The sequence below is a fragment of the Larimichthys crocea genome, chromosome XII (assembly GCF_000972845.2).
Source record: "Larimichthys crocea isolate SSNF chromosome XII, L_crocea_2.0, whole genome shotgun sequence".
NCBI lineage: Eukaryota > Metazoa > Chordata > Actinopteri > Sciaenidae > Larimichthys > Larimichthys crocea.
The window spans coordinates 2531078-2558790 of record NC_040022.1 but is presented as its reverse complement, the minus strand read 5'-3'; the positions used below and the strand labels follow the sequence as shown (position 1 = coordinate 2558790).

The window sequence follows — 27713 nt, the reverse complement described above, 5'->3', positions numbered from 1 at the left end:
CTATCCAAGCTGACCTCAGGGCGAGAAGCACGATGCATTACATCCATTCACACTCACATCCACATCTACGGGAAATTTTGAGTCACCAGTTGACCTGTTAAGTGCATGTTTCTGGACTGTGATGGGAGAAATAACTGAACCCCCTGATCACAACAGGTACAGGGCAGAAACTGTATGAGTGTGTGTTAATGTTTCTTTCTTATCTCAGACTCTGAAATAGTTTGTGTGTGTGTGTGTGTGAGGATCTCTGACCTTTCACCTGAAACACTCTGACTTCTTTGTAATTATGCTCTTACATATTACAGTTGTATGCTCATATCTTAACCTCATTTTATCGCTCACTCTGTATCTGCTTCAGTAAAGTTAGACTTTAAAGATGCTCTCCGTGCTTTGGTTGCGTCCCTTCTGTGTGTTGACAGTCAAGAAGTAGCTCTGAGATTTGGGGGCGCTGTTGACCGCAAAACAGAATCAGAGCACCTTTAAATAAAGAGTACAACACTGCAAGGAGGAAGTTTTTCTGAGTGGGATAAGACTCTCAGCTCATGCGATGTGGCTTTCTTGGTTTTATGTTCATTATTTATTATTAAAATGGGATAATAGGATCATTATTTTCAACCTCTGGATGTATTTTGGCTCTTCTGGATGGTGGGTTTTGTTACTTTGTATTTGTTCCTGTTTAAAACCAATGAAATGTGTTTTAAAAAGTTTTTGAGGAGACAGTTCCTCCACTCAGAGTCTCGACTCTCTCCTGGTTTCTTCCCATCTCTTCGCCACCAGCCAAACTCCTCCATCAATCAACAATCCATTCATACCTCATCCTTTAAACCATCAACCTTCATCTCTTCACCCTTATCCATAATATGTGTAAATTTAAATCCATATTGTGACACAACATGATAAACACGCTCAGCTGTTTTTGTTTTTGTACATATTTATTGGAAATGCAATCAAAATAAAAATTCATTTTCAGAGAGAAGACATGTTCGACAAGTTATCGTTGCCATAGAGTGACTGATTCAGACACATTTAAGTGACATAAGTTAGTTAAGCTTATACATGTGACATGCAATAAATAATAGCTCACTACAGTCTGACCTAATGTACATTTTGCTTCCATTTTTTGCACATTACCTTACACGGCGTAACGGCGGCAGTGTCAACTGATATCGCCTCTTTTGGAATGCACAAGGCTAGTGAAAAGAGTGGACTATCAATTGGTAATACAAAAATAGAACCAGGCAGCATTTCATACTTGAAAAGTAAAAGGACAGACAGACAGACGGCAAACACAACTGTGTACTTTTTTTTTTTTTTTACTTTTTTTTTAGTGCATCCATCCTCCATGAAACGCAGAACGGCATCTAAGCGGCGGAAAGCATTAATTCTCTCTCTCTCTCTCTCGGTTTCTCTGTCTTTGTTTTATTTCTTTTGTGACAGAAATAAACCCTCTTCAACAAACCACAGGACAGAGCTTTGTGCATGTGTGGCACAGACTGACAGGGCATGCGGTTAGCTTCGTGAGAAATACTGAAAAAAACAAAACACAGAATAAAAAGAAGAGGAAGAAGAAGAAGAGGGCAATACCTTTACAAAATGTTATTCGTAAGAAAGAGGAGCGACTGAAACAGGCCCGAGGAGAACAGATCTGAGTGCGAGACCAAAACTATGTGGCTGAAAAGCACTGAGGACGACTGGAAAAAGTAACTGCATGGAAGTAGTAACGTGTACTGTAACATTTTTGGACTGTCTCACCATCTGTCTGTAAAAACCCAGCGGCCCCGGGAATGAAACCTGCCACTGAGATCCATTTAGTCTCCTGGATTGCAATGAGCACATTTAGTGGGGCCTCAGGCTTCCTATCACACCTAATAAATGAGCCACAATGATAAAATTACCACTCATTTTTTCTTTTCTTTTTTTTTTTACTCAAAAGGCAATAATGTCTTCATTGAACTCAGTAGGAAATGAGTGTAGCTTTGTAAACATGTTGAATTATCTTACATACACGACTATTTACACGTACAAAATGAGTGGTAAGTCTAATCATGGTTATCTTGAGCTCCCTCCGTCTCTCTTTGTCATCGTTCAATAGCCCTTAAAGAAGCCTTCAGCCACCGTGGCTTCTTTAAAAGTCACCGTCAGAGAGTTGATAGTCACGTTCGTCACAATCACCTTCTCGGGATGCTCTGCTGCCTGCGTCGCCGTGGTAACGCTCTGATTGTCGCCTCGCACCTCCTCTTTCCACACCTCAGCGGCGGAGCAGACGGCGGAGCAGACTTCGGTGGCGACGGCGGTGTCACCTGCCGTCTTGCTGCTCCCCTGAACGCTCACTATCACCGAGGTTGTGTTGTTGATGCTCTGACAAACGCTGCTCTCTAACGTGGGGCACTCTGACACTGACTCCACAGCCTTCTCCTCCTGCTCCTCCTCTTCCTCCTCCTCCTCCTCCTCACCCGATCTGTACCAATCTGACCTGTCACTGGCGGTAACCGCATCTCCTGGTCCGGCCTTTGATTGGTCACATACAAATGTCTGGTTCTGTCTTGTTTCAACCGTCCCGCTGTCTGTCCACGTTTCTGTGCCTACCACTGTCAGCTCAGCGTCCACCTTCTCCTCCACCTCTATCTCTAAGTCCTGTCGCTCCAGCAAAGGTGGAGAGCTGCACTCTGATGGACCTGAGAGAGAGAGAAATGTTGTTAAATTTGAAATGTCAAAGGTCACGACCAGGCTGCTGAATGAAAAGTGATTGACGTGACAAACCGACCATATAAACTGTCTTCACGTCTCTCCTCCGCGGCGCTTTCAGACTCCTGCTTCTCCTCTTCGCTGGTGCCGCACCAGTCATCCTCCATGGGCTCGTCCTTCTTCCTCAGTTGACGGATGGTTTTGTGCGAGGGTCCCAATGGCCCGCGTTTGGATGCCCTCTGCTTGCTCTTCCTCCAGGCTGGGCGGCGGTACATGCTGCCCCGCTCGCCCTGGTCCACATCTGTGCTCATGGCACGTGTGAGGGAGAGACGCAAGCGAGGGGGAGGCTTCTCCTTGTGGGCACTGCGGAGGTCCATGGCAAAGATGTTCTGGTGGACAAACAAAGGTGAGAGGTCAACTGAGTTTATTTTGAGACAACAGCTACACTATGTGAGTTCTTTCCACCGCCCACATAAAGTATTTTTCTACCATAAACTAACAGATTTTAAATCATGTTGATGTCACTCTGACTTGTAATCAGGTGAACGGTGTCTCTGTCTGTTCTCACACTGTAACTTTGTGCTCCGGGTACGATCACCCACGAGACGTACGTAACGCTTCATGGCACTAAAACTATTTCGCTGATTTTGGTGAAACTGGATCATATTTTATGGAAAAGTACTAATTTCTATACACTGTTAATGAAACATCAAACATTTGTCATGTTAATCAAGTTCAGTCATTTGGTTTTGATCTTCCCTGTTCATTGTAACCAGCAGCAGCAGTTGTGAAAGTGATAACACTGTAAGAACAAGAGAGTCTTTTTTTTACCACACCCCTTGCTCCAAAACACAACAAGTCTTTCAGCTGCATTTCATTTTGGTCTATTCTTAGTGCTGAAACACACATCTCTGCTTCTGCTACTCAGCCACTGAAAGAAGTAGTTTAACGTCTTGTGGGAGATTTCTAAAGTGATCGGTGCAACACTAAACCGATGGCAAACCCCTAAACAAAGGTGAGAGAGAGACACACACACAAAAAAAGAAAGGTAAGTGTCGCTACCCGCAGGACGAGTCTCCTGGGTCTGAGACCTTTCCTGCGATAGGCCAGAGCTCTGATCTTCTCCTGACTGGGAGAGAGGTATAAAAAAAAAAAAACACAGAGAGAGAGAAAGAGAGAGGGAGGAGGTGGGAGAGGACAAAAGTGACAAAGAGAAACAGACCGTGAGCGAGAGAACAAAAGGAAAACACACACAAAAAAAGTGCTTTGCAAGCATAAAAAAATAAAACTTTTCCATGATTACTCACTTCTCTTCGTAGGCCAGGACCAGGCGCGGGTCCAAAATATTGTCCTCTGGTTCCCAAGTACTGCACCTACCAACACACAAACACACACACACAGACGTACACGTTCAGATTAACTATTCATCCTTACAGGACACGCAGCTCAGGGATCAAGGAGCACGTTTCCTAAATGCTACTGAGTATATATCGAAGGGATGAGGTCACTGGATGATGACTCAAGGATTACTCACTTTGGGGGCCATCCCTGCCATTTCAGTAGATACTCCACATTACCCTGAGGAGAGACGGAGAGAGAGAGAGAGGATGAGGAGGGATCAGGAGGGAGGAGGAGGAGGGTTTAGCTGAGATGCAGCACATTCATACAACCTGCTTTTTTTTTTTTTCAAAATCTGGTCCAGTGTGATGCAGAAACAAGCTGAGCTCTGAGTGTGTGAGGGGAAAAAAAAGGGATGACTGTCACTTTAAAGTGTGGAGTGAGTGAGGAGAGGAGGAGAGAGGAGGAGACAGGAGGAGGGTCATGGACATTTTTCTCCCTTTCAAACGGTGTTTTTCTGCGGGATGACGTCAATGACAGCGGGGCTGGGTGGCCTCCAAACAGCAGCCTCTTTTTTTTTTTTTTTTTTTTTTTTTTTTTTTGCGCCTGAATCGCGGTGACGTGACCGCACATGGCTACGCGATCCCGGTCTCAACAATGCACGCACGGCACGCACGGCACGGCACGGCACGGCTTCTCTCTCTCTCTCTCTCTCTCTCTCTCTTTCTATTTGAGCTCGGATAGGTGGGGCCACGGAAACATGTAAACAACGTGGTGTTGCGCAACAAACCTAAGCAAGGCTGAAACAATTATCACACCCCGAGTGGGAACAAACAGTTATTACGCACCTGACGTGGAGGAGAGGTGTTTGTTTACGAGGACGCGTGGAGTCCATTTTTTTATTATATCATAATAAACTTTATAATAAGCTCACATGAAGGCGCGCTGCACTTGTTTTTAATTTATAAGTAGTGATCTCCACAACTGGAAATCAATGGGTCACCATTACGCAGCAGTCAGTGACATTACGCAGCAGTTTCGCCGCTGCTCCGCTCTCTGGCGTAACTTAAATCGTAAGTGCGTAGCTCCCCCTTACGTACACTCGTATCCGTACACCCGTTTTCGGGATACACACCCCCCTTTAACATTTTACTACAGCTGCGTAGGCTCCTTCAAAACACGTTCACGCTGCAGCATCTGAGCGCGGCTGCACGGGAAGGTTACAGGATGTGAGACTTGGTTTGAGAAACAAATGTTAAACTTTGGCACATGAATTCATCCTTTTCTCCCCCTTTGAGTGAATAGTTGGTAAACAGCGCAGCCTAGTTTCGCTGCGCATGAGGACACGATGTTACGCGGAGCTTGTGCCGCTCCGTTTGGGCATAAAAACCAGGAGAAAACAAGTTATGTAAGTTATATGAAGTGCGTTACGAGTGTTCCTTCTTACCTTTCTCACTCTCTTCTTTGTTATTGACTCAACTGCAAACACTTGGTCTCCTATTGATGACAGCTCCATCACTGCGCGCAGCTCCACACGCTCCAAATAGGACACAAACTGGATGTGTGCTGAAATTTAGAATAAAAAATAGTTGAAAAAGGAGCAAGCTGGAGGTAAAAAGCTCTTAGTGGTGGCTTCCTTCCTTCCTCCGGTGTGATGAGTTGTTTTTGGTTGCTGAAGCCTCTGCGCTTTCACCCTCCTCTCTCTCTCTGTCTCTCTCTCTCGCTCCAAAACTCCAGCTGCCTGCCTCGCTCACTTTTTAAAATCTGCGACACATCAACACAGGACACAACGCGCGGCTTTAAGTCGGGCGCGCCCCCTTTCCATTGCGTATAGTGCCGAGCCCCCAGTGTGCGTGCCCGTGCTCCACGAGGCCGCGCACGCAAATTGGAGCAGAGTGCAGAAGAGGGACAGAGGGAGGGAGGGAGGAGGGGTCAGGACGGCAAGGTTACATGAAACTAAAGTTAGGGGAGTGAACATTCATTCAGAGCGTTTCCAGGAATCCAATTAAAGTGATATTGTGTAACTTTTCCAGTGTAAAATAACAGAAGTCAATTATTTGAATGCTACATTAATTTGTTCTCACACTATGTGACTTTTTACAATCACCTGGGAAAAGTACGTAACACTTTATCACAAAACATTTCACTGATTTTGGTGGATCTGGATCATATTTTATGGAGAAAATGTTTTCGGGAAGAAGAGGAGGTTGGAGGAATACTGAAGGGGAGTGTCATGCCAGAACCGGAGCTGGGCAAGCGGCTAATGTAACCGGGCTCAGCAGCCTCTATGAAGATAAGGACCGAAGAGGACATTGACAGAGGAAGCATGCTTTAACTCTCTGCCAGAAGTGAATGAGCTCATTTCCCAAAATGTCAAACTATTCCTTTAAGATATTAACATGTCCAATCGTACGCTAAAAAGGCTTTCTGCTCTTTCTCAGGTTGTGCAGCTGAAACGCTGAACTCCAGCTTGTGCATTTAAACAGAGCGTGAGCTCGTGTATTTTTATGTAACTAGTAAAAAGGCGGCAAAGATCAGGATCTGCAATGGAAATGAAGGTCTTGCTTCTCACTTCTCTGGTTGAAATGTGTCCACCCCTCCAGTCGTGTTTGATCCAAATATGGAACTAAAGCACTAAACACTGACTGAAAGTCTTTACATCCTGAATGCTAAGCAACATATCTGCAGAGAGGAGATGTAAAAGCTCTCAGTGACTGCTGATATGTTGCAGCAAAACATTTATTTATCACATAGGATAGAGTCCTAAATAAAATCTCTGTTCGCTGGTGTGGTCACACACACACACACACACACACACACACACACACTCTTATCTAACTTTTTACCTGAACATCCACTCATCCAGCCCCCAGGTGGGAGCAACTCAGGAAGGTAAAGTGACTACTGTGGAAAAAAGGCCCGCAGCCAGTTTCCTTTTGTCTTTCATTGAGGCTGGGGTGGATCAGTTTACAGCAAAACTCAATGTAACCACACACACACACACACACACACACACACACAGTCCCTCCACACGGTCCGCGATCTCTCTGCACCTGGAACACTTGCATCACTTATGGGCATTGGGTGTCATGGCAACTGTTTCTACGGCTACCACTGAAAAACTGGATGATGATGATGATGATGATGATGATGATGATGATGATGAGACAGCGGGAAGAGTTGTTGATGAGCAGCTCAGGACTGAAGAGCGATCCACCTCACCTGACCCAGGTGTGACCTTTGACCCCTTTAACATGCTGTATTATGAGCCCGACCAGAAACTCCCACGATAACTCACTGACACGTGGAGCAGCTGTGGTGTTATAGTGAGTTTGATTTGATTTAAATTAAAGCTGCAATTAATGATTTTTATTATCGATTAATCTTCCAATTATTTCTCAGTTATTTGATTAAAAAAGGTCAGAAAACAGTGAAACAAACTCAGCTAATGTTACTTACGCGTCCAACAGAAAGAAGCCCAGCTCAGCCTCTGTCTTTAGCGCCTCCATTTTCAGAGTGCAGTACCACTGTTGTTGCCCAGCTCCTGTTCTAGCACAACATCGGCACTGCTCTCTGTGAGCATTTGCCTGAAAACCTCTTCCTCCTCTTGGTGGTCCAAAACTCTCTGCAGTACAAACACTAAGTGGCCGTTGGGACAGGGACACCGGACGCCGGCGACGTTTTTCAATTTATTTTAGTGGGGATCGTGCATTTCTGCACCGGCAACCCACAACGCAGGGGTTGCTGCAAAAAACGTTGTAGGTGTGGGGAGAGAAGTTGAGCCAGGTTCAACTTTTGGAAAACCGGATCCCCACGTCATGTCCCGCAAGCCAATCAGACACTCAGATCAGTCAAACCTCCACAGACAGTCTGAAACACAGACTATCCAGGTGGATTCACAGACTAAACTCTGATAATCTACCTGTGGGTGGGTGTGTTCTGACTTTGTTTTTTTCATGTACCAGCGCTTTGGCCGAGAGATATAGAGTTACAACAACAGTGAGCGAGCGTTGGCCTCGATAAAGCTGTTTCACAGTGGTTACATTCAGCAGGTATAGACACACCCACGGCAACCCACCTCAGCTCCCCTCACCCGCCCACCACCGGTTGCCGGTTTCCCCGTTCCTGTCTGAATACGTGCTAACACTCCCCCCCTGGTGCTCTGGCTACCCTGGCTAACAGACTGAGCTAACATGAGCTAACAGCAGCTACAGTTTGCCGTGCTTACTTCACTGTCCATCGGGAAAACTCTGTAAATCACAGAACTGACTTGCACAAAACAAAAAAACAAAAACAAAAATATGATCCAGTTTCACCAAAAATCAGTGAAATAGTTCAGAAAGTATTTCTCATGAGACACCATTCACCTGATTACATGTTAATGTAGCATTAAAATGATTTAAACTTTATTATTTTTTATGGTAGAAAAAGTTACAAAATGTTGCTTTAAGTTGCAGCTGTAATATTCCTGCAGGACTGTTTCTAGAAACCAGCAGTGATCCTGCAGGATGCTGTTACAGCTCCGGTCATTTCTGATCTCATTGTGCATTTTAACCTTTATGACTTTCTTATAGCATCACTACAGGGAGCAGCTTTACGGTATGAGTCCAGAGTGATATATGGGATGATTTTTTTTCCCGTAAGCAGGAGGTTATCTTCTGCAATTCAGAAAAGAAACACGGCAATCACATGACTTGTTATCTGCCCGGATACTACTGTAGCGGAGCTGGGAGCGGAGCTGAGGATGGAGCGGCGAAAAAACAACCCAGCAGGACGGATCAGCGCGCACTCACTCCCACCCACATGTTATGACTCACGTATGAGTCACCAAACGTGACGGTAAAATCACCGCCACTTCTCTGGAATATCAACAGAGGAGGAAAAAAAAACAAAAAAAAACCTTAGGGTAAGTTACTGCCTCATGCCGGGAATCCACGCGTCTGTGGTTCATTTCTCTCCGGCTTCTCTTTACCCCCCATCAGCACCACACTGCGCTTCATTGTGAGCCGCCGGTTCGAGCAGCACTTCTGGGAAACACTAATAAAAACATCCTGCAGAGAAACACACACTTCCTGATCTGATAATAAGTCAACATTTGGGATCAGTTAGACCCTCAAAGTGCAGCATGTGTGCAGGAAAACCAACGACCAGCTGTGGAAAAGTACTCCCAGTACTCCTATTTATACTACTTCATTACATTTATTTGACAGCTGGATACTAAGCAGATTGCAAGTTTACGTACCAAATATTTGCACAAACTAGTGCAGTGAGATGCTTTTCACACATAATCACAGGCGTTATTCTTCTGCAAGTACTTTTACTCTTGATGCTTACATGCAAGAAGTAAACAGACACTTTGAATTTGAATGAAGGTGTCTATTTACTTCTTGCATGTCTGTGTATATATGTTGTAATAAAGAATGAATGGGTTCAGGTAAAGAAGCTGAATGCTCCTGCAGAAAACATGATCATAAATCAAATTTTGCACAAACTAAACTCAATAATTGATGATGTAACTTGCTGTTATGTTTCACACTTTATACTCCACTACATTTATTTGACAGCTGTAATTACTGTCTACACGTTGATTATCAGATTAAATACATGCACAAACATGTGCAGTAAAATCCTGCTTACACAACTCTCACATCTTCTGCATCACAAGCAGTTTTACTTTTGATACTTTGGACTTTCACTCTGTAATTTGTACGGTGTATTTAAAGGTCCAGTGTGTAACATTTAGGGGATGCAGATTATGCCAGAATCATAATCTTTTTGCTACCTTTTATGTCCTGCCTTGTGCCTCAGGTCCTCCACAGGCGGAGTCCGCCTTGTTGCCGATAGCGCAGTATCCAAAAACAGACAATAGCACGAAATCCTATACACCAACCCTTCAAATGCTTTTTCCGCCACTTTTCTGTCAGGACAGAAAATATAATCATAAAAGCATTTTTGCTCCATTTCTGCACAAACTTAACTCAATATTTACTGATGTTACTTGCTGTTATTTGAATCTGAATGTTTCATTTATGTTACTTTGTGCTCTATTCCATCTCAGAGGTAAGTATTGTACTTCATACTCCACTGCATTTAAAAAATGCTTCTTGATAAGTGCTCTGCAGCGCTTTGAGTTCTCTGCAGAACCTTGTTTGTTGTTTGAAGGTTCTGCAGGAACACGGTTCACCAGTACACCGGTGGTTTGCATGTTCTCTCCATGTCTGCGTGGGTTCTCTCTGGGCACTCCGGCTTACTTTCACAGTTCAAAGTGTGCGACTTGTACCCCGCCACTCGCCCTAAGTGAGCTGGGATGTGCTCCAGCCCCACCGTGACCCTGATGAGGATGAGTAGTTACAGAAGATTGATGGTTATTTGGGGAACTGAATGAGTTCTTGAAGCACTTTTGGTCGTTTAAAAAGGTTCTTTGGAGTTCTGATTAAAGTTTGAACGGCTGCTATATGTTTGACTTATTGAGTAACTTGTGGCTGTTTGTAGAAATCGTAAAGCGTGATGATCTACAATGACTTCTTAGAGAGAGCAGTTAGTAACCTTGAATGAACTTTCACTTTGTAATGAAGCATTTTTACAGTGTGAGTTGTTTACCGGGATGAAAAAGATTTTGAAATTGTGCATCACAAACTAAGTAACTAAGAAGTAACTCTGAATATGTTCAGTAAAATGCATTAAAATGTAAAAAATTTATATTTTCTTGTTTATGTTCATGATGTGCAGAAGCCATTTTGGAGTTTGGTTTCTTTCCAAAGTCTCTCTGGCTGAAAGTCGATGACTCAAAATAGAACCAAAACCAAAACCAGCGGAGCAAAAAGAAAATTCCTGAAGACTCCAGATAAAAACTGAAAGCAACATCACAGCATACATAAATAAACACGGCGGTTAAAGGACATTTATGTTTATTAACAGTCACTCAATATTAAAATAGAAATCTTGCAAACCTGCTTTTCCTTTCACTTTTATATTTAAAAACAGTTTCTCCCGTCAACAAATAAAACTTTAAAATACACATTTATTTACGTCTGCATCACGCTGATCTCAGTCAAGACGTCAGGATTGGTGATGCAGAGAAACACAGACAGATGGTCGGGTTAAATCTGATCCAAGATCAGCTGAGTAAATTTCTGATATCCTGCAGAGCACTGAGGTTACTTCAGTTATTTCTCAATGAGCTCCTCTTGTACTCACAGCACTTGACATTTTAGGAAATATGCTTATAAACTTAATAGTCCGGCAAAACAAAACAAGATAAAAATAATTAGTGAGCTTTGGAGAGAGCCAGGCCTCTGAGTCCAGTATTTATGCTAAGATAAGCTAACAGCTTGGCTGTGGCTTCACATTTACCGTACGACTGTAGTATAAATCTTCTCAATAAGTCTTGGCAAGAGAGCGGAGAAGCATATTTTCTAAAATGCTGAATTCCCGTAAGGATGGAAACTGGCTCGGGCCGAACAGATATTAAACTCTGAACTTTCCTCCCAGAGGCCAGAAAAGAGTGATTCATCCTGAAAGATGCTGGATGAAAACAAAAAGAAAAGGTCTAGTTTCAAGACACTAAATGTCTTTAACATCCCTGTTTTCTTTACATCAGAGTTCCCGAAATGCTGTGCAGCTACGACAGCTTTCTCGTTACAGGAAGGACAGCGAGTCTTGTCCAACTCTGTGACGACGTACTCACAATCTTTGTTGTTTGTTGAGCTGTTACATATTTAAAAAACTCAAATCTGGCTCCACATTTTGAAGTCACAGACTTCGATAACTCCACATAGCGTCTTTAATGAAGCCGTCACCGCTGTGGACAGGTGACTCGGGTGTGTCCGGGCATGTGGCAGATGCCGCAGGTACGAGGCTTCTTAGCAGCTGGAGGTCTGACAGCGGAGGCGGCTCCCGTTGTCCTCCTTCCCTTCCTCCCTCTGTGGTCTCCACCGCCGTTCAATCCACCACCAAAACCATCTGACACGAGGGAAGAACGGAGGTCAAACACGACATGAGGTGGATAGAAAAGCAGTAAAGGTTTTTTTTTTGCGTGCGAGTTAGAGCTGACAGCAGCCTCAAGGTCTCTCTGAGTGTTTTATGAGTTGTGACAGCTTTTCTTTATCATTAAGTGTAAATGCATGTGAGAAGACTCTCTCTCTCGCTCTGGTTTGATCTGAGTGTACATCTTTTCTGCTTTGTGAGCTTTATAAACAGACTCCAGGCTCACGGTGCAAATGATCTGACAGCCACGTTAATGCAGTCAGACACTGAACTGTGGGAAATCAGATGAAAAGCGCCACAAATGTCTATAATGTTTCGTTTATTATGTGAATGTATTAATGGTCTGCCTTAAATGGGTCTATCTGGGGTGCGGGGGAAATTTCAGAGAAAGGTACCTAAAAAATACCTCAGACCGAAACCAAAAGCATCCGAAGAAGAAGAAGTTCCCAACTGGTAAAAATTAAACCCAGCAGATCATAAAGTCTGATTCTGAGCTTTGAAAGGAGATGATTGTCCTTTAGGTGTTTCACTGATCTATTTTTAAGTCAGAGTGAGAAGCTGTTTTTAACTCGATGTAGCTGCAAACGGTTAAAAGAAAATGAAAGGATCTCACATGAGAAGACAGCGCTAACAAGCTGATGTTTTTAACACGTTCAGCCTCTCAGTTTAGGATGCAGACGTTGGATAATTCACACTGAACACACAAAGAACGGCTGATTTATAGAAATGAAGTCATAGCAATAGCAGCCTTGTGTATGTGGTTCAAACAAACACATGGGTCACGTGAACTGTTGTCCACGCCGGACCTCAGGTGACTCTAACAACTCAGGTGACGAGCTAGCACTAACAGAAGAAGAAGAAGGAGGCTCTTGGAGGTGAAACGTCTTCATGGATCTACAACCAAGTCCAGCTGCCCCAGACTGAAGCCCTCTTGAAGAAAGCTGACCTGGACGACTGAGAACCTTCACAGAACTTTGTCATAAGTGTTGGGGAAATTGAAATAGTGACCAGGTGGTGGCGCTAGATGATCAGTTAAAGGATCTGTAAAGTTACAGAGAGGGGGATGAATGTGTGCGACAAACTTTGTGGCTAAAAGTTGTCAAGATGTTTCAGTCTGGATCAAAATGATGAGCCAACTTCAAGGCAGGCGTGTGTGTGTGTGTGTGTGAGCCTTACCTGGTGGAGGTGAGTTCTCATCCGCCCACTGGAAGAAGCCACACTGCTGGTCTCTCGGTTTCCCACAGGTGTGGAACACCCGGCCCTTGTTTGGACCGTCCTTCTGCACCGTACGCATCACCGCCATCTCGTTACAGTTACACATGATCTGCCCCGCTTGTCCTCCTGCACCTCCTCCTTCTTCTTGCCCTCTGCCACCTCCGGGGTTGTTCCTGAACCCTAGAGACGGCCTGGGAGGCTGGGAGCTATGCGATGGTTGCATTGGAGGTCCTAGACTCTGCGACGCCCCCTGCTGACTCGGCTGGTCCGCCCACAGGAAGAAGTTGCAGTTCCCGCTGTTGCATTTGTAGAACTGGCGGCCTTGGTTGGGGCCGTCCTTGCGCACGGTCAGGAGGAGCGCGTCCTGACCGCAGTTACACACAATTACATCACTGTTGGCACCGACACCGGCGCCACCCGGTGGAGGTGGTGGCTGCGATGACCAGAAGGGGACAGGAGGAAGAGAAGGTCGAGGATTTGAACCCTGGGCTCTCGGGGGTCTTGGAGCTGGTGGACGAGGGTCATCTCCTCCTCCTCCACCTCCACCACCACCACCACCTCCTCCTCCTCCACCTCCACCCCCTGCTCTGAGGTATTTCAGGTCCAGCACCTCTCTGAGCGTCTCATCACATCCACCGATGCAACCAGCAAACTCTAAAGGCATCATGGGAGGGAGGCTGCCCCTGCGGAACTTGAACTTCAACCTGGAGAAAGTTGAACACACATGAGACGAATGTTAAACAAGTCGACCTCGGTATGTGTGATGGAGCTGAACCAACAACTGTGACGCACAGTTATTACTGCTCGAACTCAAACATGTACCAGTATCACTGTATTTGTTGTTGAGGACATGTTTTATTTAGATAAAACAGCGTTTATGTTTTATCTTTTCTATTTGTTCTAGTTTTATTTGCGATGTAGCAGATTGCAGTTTAATTCTATGTTGTGTTTGGTGTTGGATATAATGTATGTAAGCACGACAAGTGGACTGTAAATACGCAGTTCTGGTGGTGTAATTCATGAAATTTGATGATGTTGTTTGAAAGTGATCCAGTTCGTCCAAATTGACACTCGCTACAGTAAACACTGTGTGTACTGAGTGAATTCAGCTTGTCATTAGAGGACCGGGAATCAATATTTGCTGAGTGCCGCACTCAATTAAATACTAGACTAAGACTGTCACAGCAAAAAAAGCTAGTACGGACGTATGTTACTCCAAGATAAGAGCAACGTTCCAGATTTGAAAGTGTGAACGGTCAAAGACCAGACCAAGAGGATAATGATGGTCCAACCCGAAAAGGTCTTAGGCACTGCGGTGAAAACGCAGATTTTTTCCAATCATTTGTGTGTAGTAAAGCCCAAAAACGCAGAAACCTGCAGCAGAGAAGTCCAGCCGGATGCCGCACGCAGCGCGACGTCATGCTGCAGCCGCCAATCAGACGCTTAGACTGGTCAAACCTCCAAAGTCAGACTATCTAAACTCTGATGCTCCACCTGTTGTGTTTCATGAAGCAGCTTCTAGTGAGCGAGAGCGAGCACTGGTTGAGTGACATAGACAGCGAATGAGAACACCGGCACTGATAAAGCTGTTAATCAGCGAAATAAAAAAATAATTTCCTGATTGTTTCACAGCGGTTATGTTCAATACAAATAGAGACACCTCCAGCAGCCTACGTCAGCCCCTCACCCCTCCACGCAATACTAGATCCAAAGCGAGTACAGTTATGGTAAAGGAGATGTTAATGCAGCAATAAGTACTGTGACATGTCTAGTTTATCATGACCAGATTTACTGGTTTTGTAAAAATGTTGGGAGGAATGAGTACTCTCTGATGAAACGTGGTTAATCTGAGCTCAACCCTGATATTAAAATACTTTTATTTTAACATAATTTAACGATTTTCACGTGTGCAAAGACGTGTCTGAGAGGTTGTTATTGTGTATTTGTATGTCTTCAGTTGATGAGGCACCCATTTGTTTTCATTGCTGCGTGTACACATGTATGTATAAAAAGATGACGAATGTTTAAAAAGTGGTTGAAGGGAATAATACAGAAAGTTGCCGTGGCGACCAGCGGTGAGAAACAGCTCTGAAGTTATCCAACAAACTGAAACTGCTGTGCGAGATCTGATTAAATAATATAAAAAAAAAAGAGAAAAAAGTGATATTGTTTTAGAGTAAAGTGCTGTAGCTCAACTTTGAGCTCTGTACCAGATTGGTTGCCATGGTAACAGATGCTGGTGTGGAGCACTTTGGCTCGCTGCTAGTGAGCGTGCCCTATATTTGGACTGAGCCGAGGCACGTGCTCAAGGGGTTAACGCCCACTTGTGTAAACAAGAATTTGGACAAGTTTCTCGCACTGCTGAGGCCGCCGAGAGCTTCATCTGTGTTTGTTGTTGTTGTGTTTGCGCAGAGCACAGCGCCCACATACACTTCTCATTAATCTAAGCAATGTAAGCTGTGTGCTCATGGCAGAAATAAGGGATTGACAATAAGAAGAATATGTTAAATGCGTGTTGATACTGTGCGTCTGAATTGTGCTGAGAGGAAACCGGGTGAACTGAAGGACACAAAGTTTTAGAACAGTGCAGTAAAAAGAAACATGCAAACTCATTTTAAAGAGCATGAATCATCAGCTGATTACTGGACGACACGCTCTACCCTCCTGAGCCGCAGCCACCCTGTTTACAGCTTGCTAAATTCTGGAGCTTTCCATGGGAATTAACAGGAATTTATGGGAATAAACCAGGAAGCACGCTTGAATTTCTGCTATTCCTCCATCACATGCACAGATGATGTGTAGAAGCTGGACCACACTTTGAGCCCAGAGACTACTGAAGCCACACATTTGAGTCACGGATGGAGGACTCTGTAATATTGTTCAATAAAATAATTAAAACTTGAGTTCTACTTACAAATAAATTTCTCTTTAAATGTTATTATTTTGTCTGCTTATGACAAAATGTTTGTATTTATGTTTGGATACAGTTTGTTTAAATTACCCCCAAGTTCCAGTTAATTCCCGTGGAGTTTCTGATTTGGAATATTTCCAAAATTCCCCAGCTTAACGTCCCATAGAAAGTTTTCTAGAAATTTACCACCCCTTTGCAACTCTATTTACACTTCACAGAAGATTCACAACAAACAGATAAAGCTGTGTGCGGCTGAAAATAACACACAGCTGCTGCTGATGAGTAAACTGAACCTCTAAACATAAAACAGTCCCAGTATCACGTCCTCACTGCTCCAAAGCTTGACCGACTACTACTACTACTACTACTACTACTACTACTACTACTACTACTACTACTACTACTACTACTACTACTACTACTACTACTACTACTACTACTACTTCCAGAGTTATACATTATACAGCTGTTTTCAGACTGAGGAGAACTCTGATGATTAAAATGAACTTCATGTGTGAAATCTGTGAAATAACATCAAAGACTGACACATTATAGCTTATGTTCGACATCTGAATCTCTTCTAATGTTCAATTCAAAATATCTGAGCACAGATCTTCATGTTTCACTGTGTCTGATTTAAAGCACAGCATATGATCCTGTATAAATTAAATACATACATGTGAACAGGGTACGGCTGACAGGTGGGACAAATCTCGTCGTCTCTGCTGACCTCCAGCACCGTGTCGGGGAACCACACTGCTGTCTTACAGGCTGGGTAGCCCACGCAGGACAGGAACTTACTGCAGGGGGACATTTAGCAGACATGGATGTCTAAGAATATTAACAGACGACAGCTTTTTCTTGTGGTAATACAGTTTTAAGCGTCTCACCTGTTTCCCTCCCTCTTCTTCTTCAGCACCATGTCCCGCCCACAGTGAGGACACTTCCTGACCGGCAGCGGGATCTCCATGTCCTGCTGCTCTACTTCAGTGATCTGCTGAGCTGCACCCAGATATGGTGACAGAGCTTCATCTAGCCTGAGGAAACAATAGAGAATGACTCTTCTTACCTGGGCCACAAAGACCTCCTGAATCCAGCACAGGTGTAACTAATTCATCATTGTAGAATACGACGCGAGTCTGCTCACTTGAGTACAGATGCTGCATTAAAAACGCACTAAAAATGGTCACTAACTTCTTTGCCTTCCTGACAGACTCGATGAAGACGGCTTTGTATTTTTGGATGTGGTGCTGCAGCGCGCTACGTTTGTCCTTCGCGCCCTCTGATACCAACTTGAGGTCAGCCTCCAGTTCAGCACGCAGGTTTGGTTTGGACATTTCGTAGCCCATGGAGTTGTAACCTAAACAAAGACACATTTTGTATAGTTGAGTACAGCGTAAGAGGAGCCAATAAACATCTCTATGTATTAAAACACACTGTTAATGTGTGTTTACATACCCTCCACCAGTCCCATGCCGAGCTCTCCAGGGAGAAACCTCTGGTCGGCTGTCAGTCCCACATACATGCGACTCTTTATAGTCTCGATGTGGTCAGCGTGGGTTGCATCAGTGCCTGTAATACACACAGAGGAGTTTGCATCAGACAACAAACAGTTAATTCTGGACAAACAACACACACAAAAAGAAGGAAGTCCTTTGGGAGAAAATATTCAGTGTGTGCAAAAACAAAAACTCAACCCAGGTGGACATGCACGGCCCAATTGGCAAATTTTCAGTCGCATCCACAGAATACTGTGCGTGTACGGGTCCCACTATATGTGCTGAGACGGTGGAAATTTGTCAACTAGTAGAGATTTTTCTGTATGTTTCTACTAATATAAGTTTCCTTTAATGCTCAGAGGTGTATTGTTACAGATCAATGGGCAGGTGTGCTTTATTCTAATATTAATGTGATGAAATATGTTGATTTATCAGGTATTTAATTCACTTAATGAGCCAAAACAGTCTCAGTTAGATCTCCCAGAATATCTAATTGAAAAGTTTTAATAACATTTGCTGTGTACACTGATATTATAAAACAACTTTTTGTGGCTTTCAGCAACATTTTCTAATAGGTAATTATCATAGACATGTCCTGTACCGATGCCGTGCTTCTCCATCAGTGATATGAGGTCCGCTTCAGTGAGCAGCTGCGGAGGACTCGTCTGTCCGTCCATCATCTCGATAGCGGAGGGCTGGAACTGCGAGCCTTGCTCGTACACTGGAATCAGCTAACGGGTACAGAGCAGACAGAGCAGGCTTGGGTATCACACACTGAAGCTGGAGCCACACATGACATGCACGATGAAAGCGAGGTACTTCAGCAATAATAATGTAGATGAGACTGGTTCAGAACCTTTAAATAAGACCAGCAATGAACTGAGCTTTTTTAAATGGTACAATTATTCCCATTAAATGTGTTTAGATGAATAAAAACATCAGCATAGTGAGTTCACAGAGTTCATACTCTGCTGTAGCGGCTGTTTTATCACAAGCTCCAAGTGCCTGCGCCACTTAGTCTGCTGAGTGTATCATATTTTGACTCGTATCTGTGAAATTAATCCAATCTTCTTGTGAAAATCCAGTGAGATCACGATGCAATGAGGAAGGGAAATTTAAACAATGGTTTATTTAAATATTTATGACATACAGTGTCATAAAAGGGAATCCAAAATTAGTCTTATACTGGAATCGATCCATAAACCTTACAGCATTACTGGACCTGACGTAAACTGCGATAAACCGTATTACAGTGACTCAGAACTGAGTCATCAACCCGTAACATGACCTCAGCATCATCCGCTATTCCACTATATATGTTGACTTAACATTTAAATAATCTCAGAACATAAATAACATTTTTTTTACCAAATAAAAGATTTGTAACTTAAGTGGCTGCCTTAAAACACACCCACACACACACATTATACCTTTGTGTTCCACTTGTCATACGGGTAAACGTCCAGGTAGTTCCTCGCAATGACCATGAGCCCAGAGGTGGAGAACGTCTCCCGGGCGATGTCTATATCCACTGTCGTCTCCTGCCCCAAAGCATCTTGGGATACACAAGCCAAGAAGTGTCGGACAATGAACTCATACAAACGTCCTTCATTACCCTGAAGACAGAAGAAAGAAAATCATTACTTCACATCGTCTGGTTGTTTAGAAATATATATTTCAAAATCAACAAAATGCCAATTTAACACAACATAGGGGCTAGAAATTCTCATTTTTTGTTTGTTGATCAATGTTTAATATTTTGATCTTGCTGGAGGCAAAAAGTCTTGCCACCAACTATCAACATTTATTATGTTTAAAATAAAAAACAAGAACATTTCTGTGACTGCGGTGGAAGCAGACTTACCTGCAGTGAGTTGCTGTACTTGGTGGGGTGGATCGGGGGGTGGGCTTGGTCAGATTTCTTGCCCTGCCTCGGGTTTGGACCCCCAGGCTGTTCGAGCACCCGCTGGGCGAACGCCCCCCAATTCGGACTCTGCGTCTGCTGCTCCACCAGAGGGCCTAGGGCCAGGTTTGGTGGGAAAATGTTCGTCTCTGTACGTGGGTAGCTGATATACCTGAGCAGAAAAAATAAACAAACACAAGTCATCTTCACACACACACAAACACACACACACAAAGAGGGACCACTTTGGAAATGTGACATTGCTGGTAAACTCATCTATTAAGAGCCTGAAAGACGCCACCCTGCCAGATGGTGTCTTTTCATGTACAAAAATAGGCTTGACTTTGAGGTGGTATAACAACCCGGTAAACAAAAACTACATTTGACCGTCTCGCTGACACCACAAAGGCTCTAATAAGGTGGCTTCACGCCAGCTATCTGAGGGAGTTCAAAAGGAAGCTCAAACATACTGTGGGAGGATGAAATGAGGACATTTAACATATGGTCGGACCAGGACAATACATCGCTGCGTGGATAGCAGTATGCATTCACTCACCCTTGGGTATAGAGTTTTTCTGCGATTTTCATGGTCTCTTTGGCATTTATTCTGAGCTTACGAGATGCCAGTTTCTCCAGTTCCTGTTGGTCAGATGAAGGTAGAGGACGGTTCAGAGTGGGACAAAGCGTGGAGGAGGGTTTGGAACGAAGACCCAGGACACAGAAATGGACAAAACACCGCTGGATCTGTGTACACTTTATACCAGAATGTGTGCGTGGCTGTTTGACTTTTTATTCTTACCACGGTGTCCAAAGGCAGCGGTCTCCACTTGCTCTTGGGTTTGCTGGTTACTGAGGTGATTGTTGCTATGGGATCCTGTAAATGAATGAAAGGATGTTCTCTTGTGTACCTTTTCTACATGTGGCTTTTAGCCCATTTTATTCAGGCACATGGACAACATGTTCAAATCTACTGCCGTGTCCTCGTGAGGTAACAGCTGCAGGTGGAGAAGATGTTACACATGTGTGGATGCACACACACTTGGCACAGATCCATGGCAACATTAACTTTAAATATACACACTAATATGCATGATCAGGATAACATCACATCAATATGCTGTCAAGACAAATCTGCTCTCCTCTGTTGATTTTCTGCCGCTGTGTTTCAGTATGAATACATTATGCACCTGTTATGCAAGAGCATTTCGCCTTTATTTCATAGCAACAGTAGAGAAACAGACATGGGGACACGAGAAAGAGATCTGACATGTAACACAGAGGCACGAATAACTAGCAACTGATCAAACTAAAGCTCTAACAGTGAGAGAAGAGTTTGGTGGCTGAGTGCAGCGCTGCAGTTTTCTGACAAGTGATGAACTTCACAGAGATCATCACGGCTGCAAATGGACCTTAATCCATTAAGTGCGTAATTTCACTTAAGCAGCAAACACACAAATTAAAAGGCTGACTGCTTCAATCAGCATCAGAATTGCCAAATAAAACCAAAGCAAATTCTATAAGTGGGTCAATGTTTTGTTTTAAAGTCACAGCACACAGTTAACGTGATATTCGTTCCAGCCGATGGCAGTAGTGCAAAGAGAAAAGGCAACTGTTTGGAAGCAACATGGACATGTAACAATGTAGAGCAATTATACAAGAAGGGTTAAATGTGGGGCAACTGGACTTGGTTGCAGATCCATGAAGACCTTTAACGATAACGGTTAACGATCCCGCCTCTGCTAAATACTCAGATCTCCTCACAAGTCGGTCAGAACTGAAGAAGCCTCTTGGATGGAAAGGTGTAAAATCTTCATGGATCTACAGCCAAGTCCAGCTGCCCCACATTTAACCCCTCTCAAAGAAAGATGACTGAGCCTTCACAGAAAATCTATCAGATCTATTCATTTCTCTATATTGCACCTCTCCTCCATCCGCCTGCCTGTGACCCTGAAATCAAATCTCAGTGTGCCAACTTGAAGAACCTCAATCCCTAAAATGCATCTGGAGGAGAGAGGAAGCTTGCCAGAGGAGCTTTGTGGAAGTCTTTTCAGTACGTGTGACGTATAAAAGAGGCTATGGCTAAACAATAGACGGATGATGTGCCACATGACGGCTCTGATGCCGTCAGGACGTCTCATTGTTAAATGCCTGTTGCCTCGACTCCTCCTCGTCTCATCACACAACATGAGGGACTGATACATGAGGAGAAGAGGCAAGGAAAGGAATCAAGGTCAAAAGTCCATTCAACAAGGAATCAGTGCAGAATGGTGAATGTTAACTGTATGAATTAAATATGTCCAGATGCACGTGATGCAGCGACGCAGACATTTCTTTGACTGAGTGCAGGCACGTGCAGTTATTGTGACCTGACTCTGGTGCCTGATCAGTCACATCTTGCTCCTCAGGAAACAGTGAAAACTAGCAAAGTGATAATTACACGCTCGTCAGCTATGAGACAGTCATAGATGCAGGCGACACCTACATCCTGTTGCCAGTCACTGAGACCGCACAGGGTTCACGACAGAAAGATGCTGAGACGAGATCAACGACAAAACACACTGAAACCGTTACATAAAACCAGAATCGACATTATAAATACGTGTGTGGATTGTAACTGTAAATTGTTATGCTTTATGTATTATTATACCTGTAATGTAACAATGTATTATGCATATTCAGTAAAATAACCGAGGGAGCAACCTTCATAGCTGTGAAGTACCAAAAAAAAAACTGGAGTTCCTCAAACGTCCACTGGCTGCATGTCATGTCTCCATAAGTCCCCATGTTAACAGCAGAAATAAACCGGTAAATAAACAGATTTGGTCTCTATATCTAATTTCTCCGTTCATAACAACTGTACTGAGGGTGAATTTATATACAACTCACCTGTTCAAATTATACTAAGGCTTAAAGTTATGCAGGATTAAGAGCGTGGATGCTTTGATTGACAGGTGGGTTCTTCTCACTGAACAGCACCGATAAAATATGAAAGAACTTCAGATTTTAAATATAAAATAATCAGATTACCTACAAAGCTTTCTGGAACTCATACATGAGATTTCATACCTCCATGCAGATCTGGTAGAGCACCAGGCAAGCTGTGTGGTTGAACAGACGGTTTCTTTTCCAGCTGAACTCCACGGTGTCCTCCTCCACCTCATGCAGCACTGAGACAGACACAAAGGAACAGGAAGAATGAAGCGGAGTGAGAGACTTCTTCTGCATCTCCATTGGATCTGCATGTCCGTGCACAGACGAGTTTGTACCTTTAATCTTGTAGAAAGTCTCAGGTATGAAAGCCTGGATGGCTTTGAAGCGCTCCACCACAAAGCCCAGGGTGGGAAACTGACAGCTGCCGTATGAGATCAGCTGATTGGCTAAAGACTCTGGAAAGATCTTCTGCAGCCGAAGCGTCTGGAATCGAGTGAAGGATGCGCCTGATGAAGATGAGCACAGGAGAGAGGATGGGTTTTCCATTCTATGTGACACATTTTGAGATAAACAGAACTTGTGCTTTTGCTGTATGAAACATCTGTTGAGCTATCCCGTACCTATCCGCAGGTCCAGCTCCTGGCGGACATCGACAGCATCGCTGATGTTAACATCTGGCTCCGTTAGAGTCTCACAAGCTCTCCGGATGGAGTTGGGAGTGATCTCAGAAAACTTTGCTCGGAAGACTTGTAAACTGGACTTCACTAAGAGCATAAATAAAAACAATACATGAACATTATTGACAGGCACAGAAACATATTAATCTTTATGAATATTAATTCTAAATACTAAGGCTTAGTAGTGTAGTACACGGTTAAAGAAACAGTTTGACATTTTGAGATGAGAAGATTGATTCCACTCTCATGGTCGTACAGTAAATACAGACAGCAGCTGGTTAGCTTAGCACAAAGAAAGAGGAAAATACTCTGCGTAGAACTACAACGTGACGTTTTCACTCTTCGGTTTTTGATTAAATTACAGAAATGTGGTGGTGAAGGTAATGTGGAAGTGCGAAAAAACTGCAGTCACTTGAGGCTGGCTCCAGAAGTGAGTCAGTCTCCATAAGTCCCCATGTTTAAACGTCCAACTTCACAGCAGAAATAAACATGTTTACAGCCTGGTACAAAAAACAGTTTTGGTCTCTGTAGCTAATTTCCCCGTTCATGACAACTGTACTGAGGGTGAATTTATATACAACTCACCTGTTCAAGTTATATTAAGGCTTAAAATTATGCATAATTAAGAGTGTGGCTGCTTTAATTGACAGGTAGGTGCTGCTACAAGTGACTTGTTTGAGCAACCAAGGACTGCCAAGATTGCTGCATCCAAAGCCTGAGCCACCACACTCTAAGGCTCAACCTGTGGGTGACGTCACGGATACAACGTCCATGTATATAACATGTTAGTCACTTACGGACTCTCATCTTAACTATTAGCAATAAGCACATTTCCCAAAATGTCAAAGTATTCCTTTAAAAGTGAGTTCAGAGGCACCCACACAACAACAACAACAAAAACAACATCCCACACATATTACTATCATACCTGCTTTGCATACATCTATGATTTCAAAGCCAATGTTTTCTCCCTCTCTGTCACAATCAGTCCAGATGACTAAGGCCTGGCACTGCCTGGCCTCTTTCTCTAGAGTCCGCTAGAGAGACAGAAAGGGAAACAGAGAGGGTTAGATGGAGAGCGAGGGAGTCGTAGAAACTGCAGTTACTTTTCTATCATCCATATTCATCATTATTTCCTTTGAATAAAAAAAAAAATGTAGCCTCCTACTGCTGAGAGATGAAAAGGAAAAAGAAAATGCCTCATCTAAGCCTGCTGCCCACTCGAAATCAACAAATGATGTAGCTTACCCTGATTTTATAAAGTAACTCTGCAACTGCACAAGTTAGTTGGATCAAAAAGAACATTTGAACACTTAGAAAAGATTTTCATTTGTTTTTTTTCTGTGGCTCCTGGGAGGAGAGGAAATAAACATACCTTGATTTGTACCATGTTATCTGGACAGTACTTCTCAACCTCTGCATCAAATAACAGCACGGGATTGCAACTGTGCCTGAGAGAAAAGATACAAATCACATCAGTAATTATGATTATCGTGTAAAGTTGAATAAAGCCCAAAATAAAACCTGTTTTAACTCACCATTTCTGAAACGGTGCTTTAAACTCCAGACCCAGTAAATGACCCGACACTGACGTCATTGTTACCGTCACATTCTGGAGACAAAATGACAGCAGAGACAAAGTAAAACACAAAAAGAACAGACATGTGTACATGTCCAATTATTTCACTGCATTCACTCACCTGACCAAAGAGGTTGTATTCAAACTCGTAGATTTTATTAAACTTTGACATCCCTTCCCTCTAAAATAGAAAAGAAGACAATAGTGAAGATTAGTGGACATGTTAGGGTGCGTCTAAACGTCAGTGATTCATTGTTTGGTCTATAAAATGTAAGAAAATGATAAAAAAAAATGCCAGAGCTTCAACTTTTATAAAGCTTCTAATGTTTCTGTTTCAAAATTTCACGTCTATAAGATGTTTTATAATTAAATATTTAGAAAGGTGATCGTGTAATCAATGTCGGTTGCTGGTCGTAGAGAGACGGACGCTCCACAAACTTCTCAGCAGCATGGATAACAGCTCACATCCCCTACGTGACCTCCAGACGGAGCACCATGAGGAGCCTGACGATAGGGCGCCAGGTGCTGCTGCTGACCAGCGAGGGGCCACGGCAGCCAGCAACAAGCTGGAGGAGCTGCCCGGTCTGTTTAAGTCTCTGGTCGTCTCACAGGCATCCAGAGATGAAAGGATGAGCAAAGAGACGACACGCCAGGAACAGAGGTGGAGAGTTGTGGAGTTGGATTGGAAGGAGACTGGAGAGTATTGGATTGCAAGTATCATTATTGTTGTAAAGTGTTTGATTTCTGTATGTGTGGGAATAAACACACATTCATTGCCACCTGAAGAGTCAATCTATTGCACAACATGTTCTTCCTTCCCTCAAACTTAATTGTATTTATTTTATGCTAAAACACTTTAATTCTTGCCTTGCACGCCTGTGTTGTGTTTGCAAACATACATGTCTCATGAATGCATGTTACTAACTAAACTTCTTCCCTGGAGTTGATGATGATGGAGTGCTCTCTCGTCCAGCAGGTTCTCGTGGATCGTGGCTGCTGCCGTGATCCTGCACGACGTCCACTACATTTTATTATTACTGTCATTATTGCTGCCATATCTCCATTACAGTTTATAGTTAGTTGATGATTTGCTGCTGCTGTGCATGTGTCTCTCTATCTCTATCACAGGTTCCACTGCTACTGTAATCATTTTATCAGTCATTGTAATTGTACCTGTTAAAAAAGGGTTTTTGTTTTTTTTGTGGGCAAGTTTTTCCTCACTCGAACCAAGGGTCTAAGGACAGAGGGCGTCACTCCCTGTACAGATTGTAAAGATGTACTTTGGGCTATACAAATAAAATCTGATTAGATTTGTAACTGCGTCTGCAACAAGAGTTTCTAAAGTTTTCTTTCTTTCTTTCATGGGGGCTTCTTGTCTGTTTTAAAGGTTGATTGTATTTCTTGTTTATTGTGTAGGTTATAGATATGTCTGTCTGTCTGTTGCGTAGGTTATAGATATTTCTGTCTGTCTGTTGCGTAGGTTATAGATATTTCTGTCTGTTTATTGTGTAGGTTATAGATATTTCTCTCTGTTTATTGTGTAGGTTATAGATATGTCTGTCTGTTTGTTGCGTAGGTTATAGATATGTCTGTCTGTTGCGTAGGTTATAGATATGTCTGTCTGTCTGTCTGTTGGGTAGGTTATAGATATGTCTGTCTGTCTGTTGCGTAGGTTATAGATATGTCTGTCTGTCTGTTTGTTGCGTAGGTTATAGATATGACTGTCTGTCTGTTGTGTAGGTTATATATATTTCTGTCTGTTGTTGTTTTTTGTCTTTTCTACTTTTTTCTAATTCTGTAGTGTATGCTACACTTTTCTCTGCTGCTGTAACAAGTAAATTTCCCCGTGGTGGGATGAATAAAGTAAATCTAATCTAATCTAATCTAAGATGCTCCAGAGCTGCATGTTGGGAATTGTAGTCTCCAGTAGATAGCATGTAGTTCTCAGGATGTACCCTATATAATCTAATCTAATCTTGAAGTTGTCAGATTTAACTCCTGTCAAAGAAACTTGAAGGATTCACTAACGATGATGAGACCAAGTCAGACCTTTGAGGGCATTTAGCTCGAAAGAAAGTGAATTCATCAGGTTTAAACACTGACTGACGCTGGAGGGTTTTGCACTGACTGACGCTGGAGGGTTTTGCACTGACTGACACTGGAGGGTTTTGGGTTTTGCACTGACTGACGCTGGAGGGTTTGTACCGACCCTCCTGGACCTGCCGCCGGACATGATCTCCGCGATGCCTTTGGCTGCGTCGTTCTTCTCGGCCACACAGAGGACCCGCTTGATGTTGGCCCGGTTCCGGATCATGTCTGCTGCTTGTTGCTGTGTGTCCGAACAGAAGAACCTCCGCTGGGCCGCTAGTCCCGATGGAAACCTCCTGAGCAGGTGAACCAGCATACCTGTCCGGCTCTCACATGCAGCCGCCGGTCCTGCTCCTGCAGGCGGCCCCGCTGCTGCTGCCTCTGCGCCGGGTTAGCATGTTAGCTCAGCTGAGGCTGACGGCTCACTCAAACGTTGTTAAAGAGCTGAAACAGTCCCAGACTTAATTAACAGAGGAGACTTTGAAAAAAAAGCTAATTAAAAACTTTAATGAGGAGCAGCGCGAGCTGTTAGCCTGTTAGCCTGTTAGCTGTTTACAAATTACCCGCCCGGCTCCGTCAAACTGACGTAAAGCAGGGACGTAATGTCGCAAAACCACCGGCAGTTTATAATTATTTAATAATAAAAACATTAAAATCTATTATTGACACAAGTAGCACGTGCTGTGTTATTAATAATACTGACAATAAAAATTAAAATAGTGAATAGTTGTTAATGTTATTACAGTGACATTCATCAGAAATTCCACCTTAAATCTGAATTTTTCCATTTCATCGTACAAACCGAGTTGAGATAAAAACATTTTTTAGCAGTTTCACACTTAAAAACGTACATTTGGTTTTGTTTTAGACACAGTATGTTTATGCTTTATGCTTTATGGCT

General features: G+C 43.3%; 2 protein-coding genes across 2 annotated transcripts; both read right to left on the bottom strand.

Annotated features, from left to right (window-relative positions):
- Positions 1-913: 913 nt before the first annotated feature.
- On the bottom strand, positions 914-5861 carry cbx7a (chromobox homolog 7a). The gene is made up of 6 exons (XM_010747210.3): positions 5471-5861; positions 4220-4263; positions 3993-4058; positions 3748-3814; positions 2765-3074; positions 914-2675 (listed from the first exon to the last, which is right to left on the bottom strand). The coding sequence occupies exons 1-6, from the start codon at positions 5537-5539 to the stop codon at positions 2086-2088; spliced, it is 1146 nt and encodes a 381-aa protein (XP_010745512.2). The 5' UTR covers positions 5540-5861; the 3' UTR covers positions 914-2085.
- A 5256-nt stretch (positions 5862-11117) lies between these two features.
- On the bottom strand, positions 11118-27422 carry top3a (DNA topoisomerase III alpha). The gene is made up of 19 exons (XM_019265069.2): positions 26934-27422; positions 24846-24905; positions 24684-24757; positions 24521-24596; positions 24074-24182; positions 23089-23232; positions 22804-22974; positions 22604-22704; positions 20337-20411; positions 20094-20176; positions 19499-19709; positions 19065-19250; positions 18236-18365; positions 17594-17707; positions 17330-17495; positions 17026-17172; positions 16813-16935; positions 13186-13928; positions 11118-11985 (listed from the first exon to the last, which is right to left on the bottom strand). The coding sequence occupies exons 1-19, from the start codon at positions 27126-27128 to the stop codon at positions 11819-11821; spliced, it is 3075 nt and encodes a 1024-aa protein (XP_019120614.2). The 5' UTR covers positions 27129-27422; the 3' UTR covers positions 11118-11818.
- Between the last annotated feature and the right edge of the window lie 291 nt (positions 27423-27713).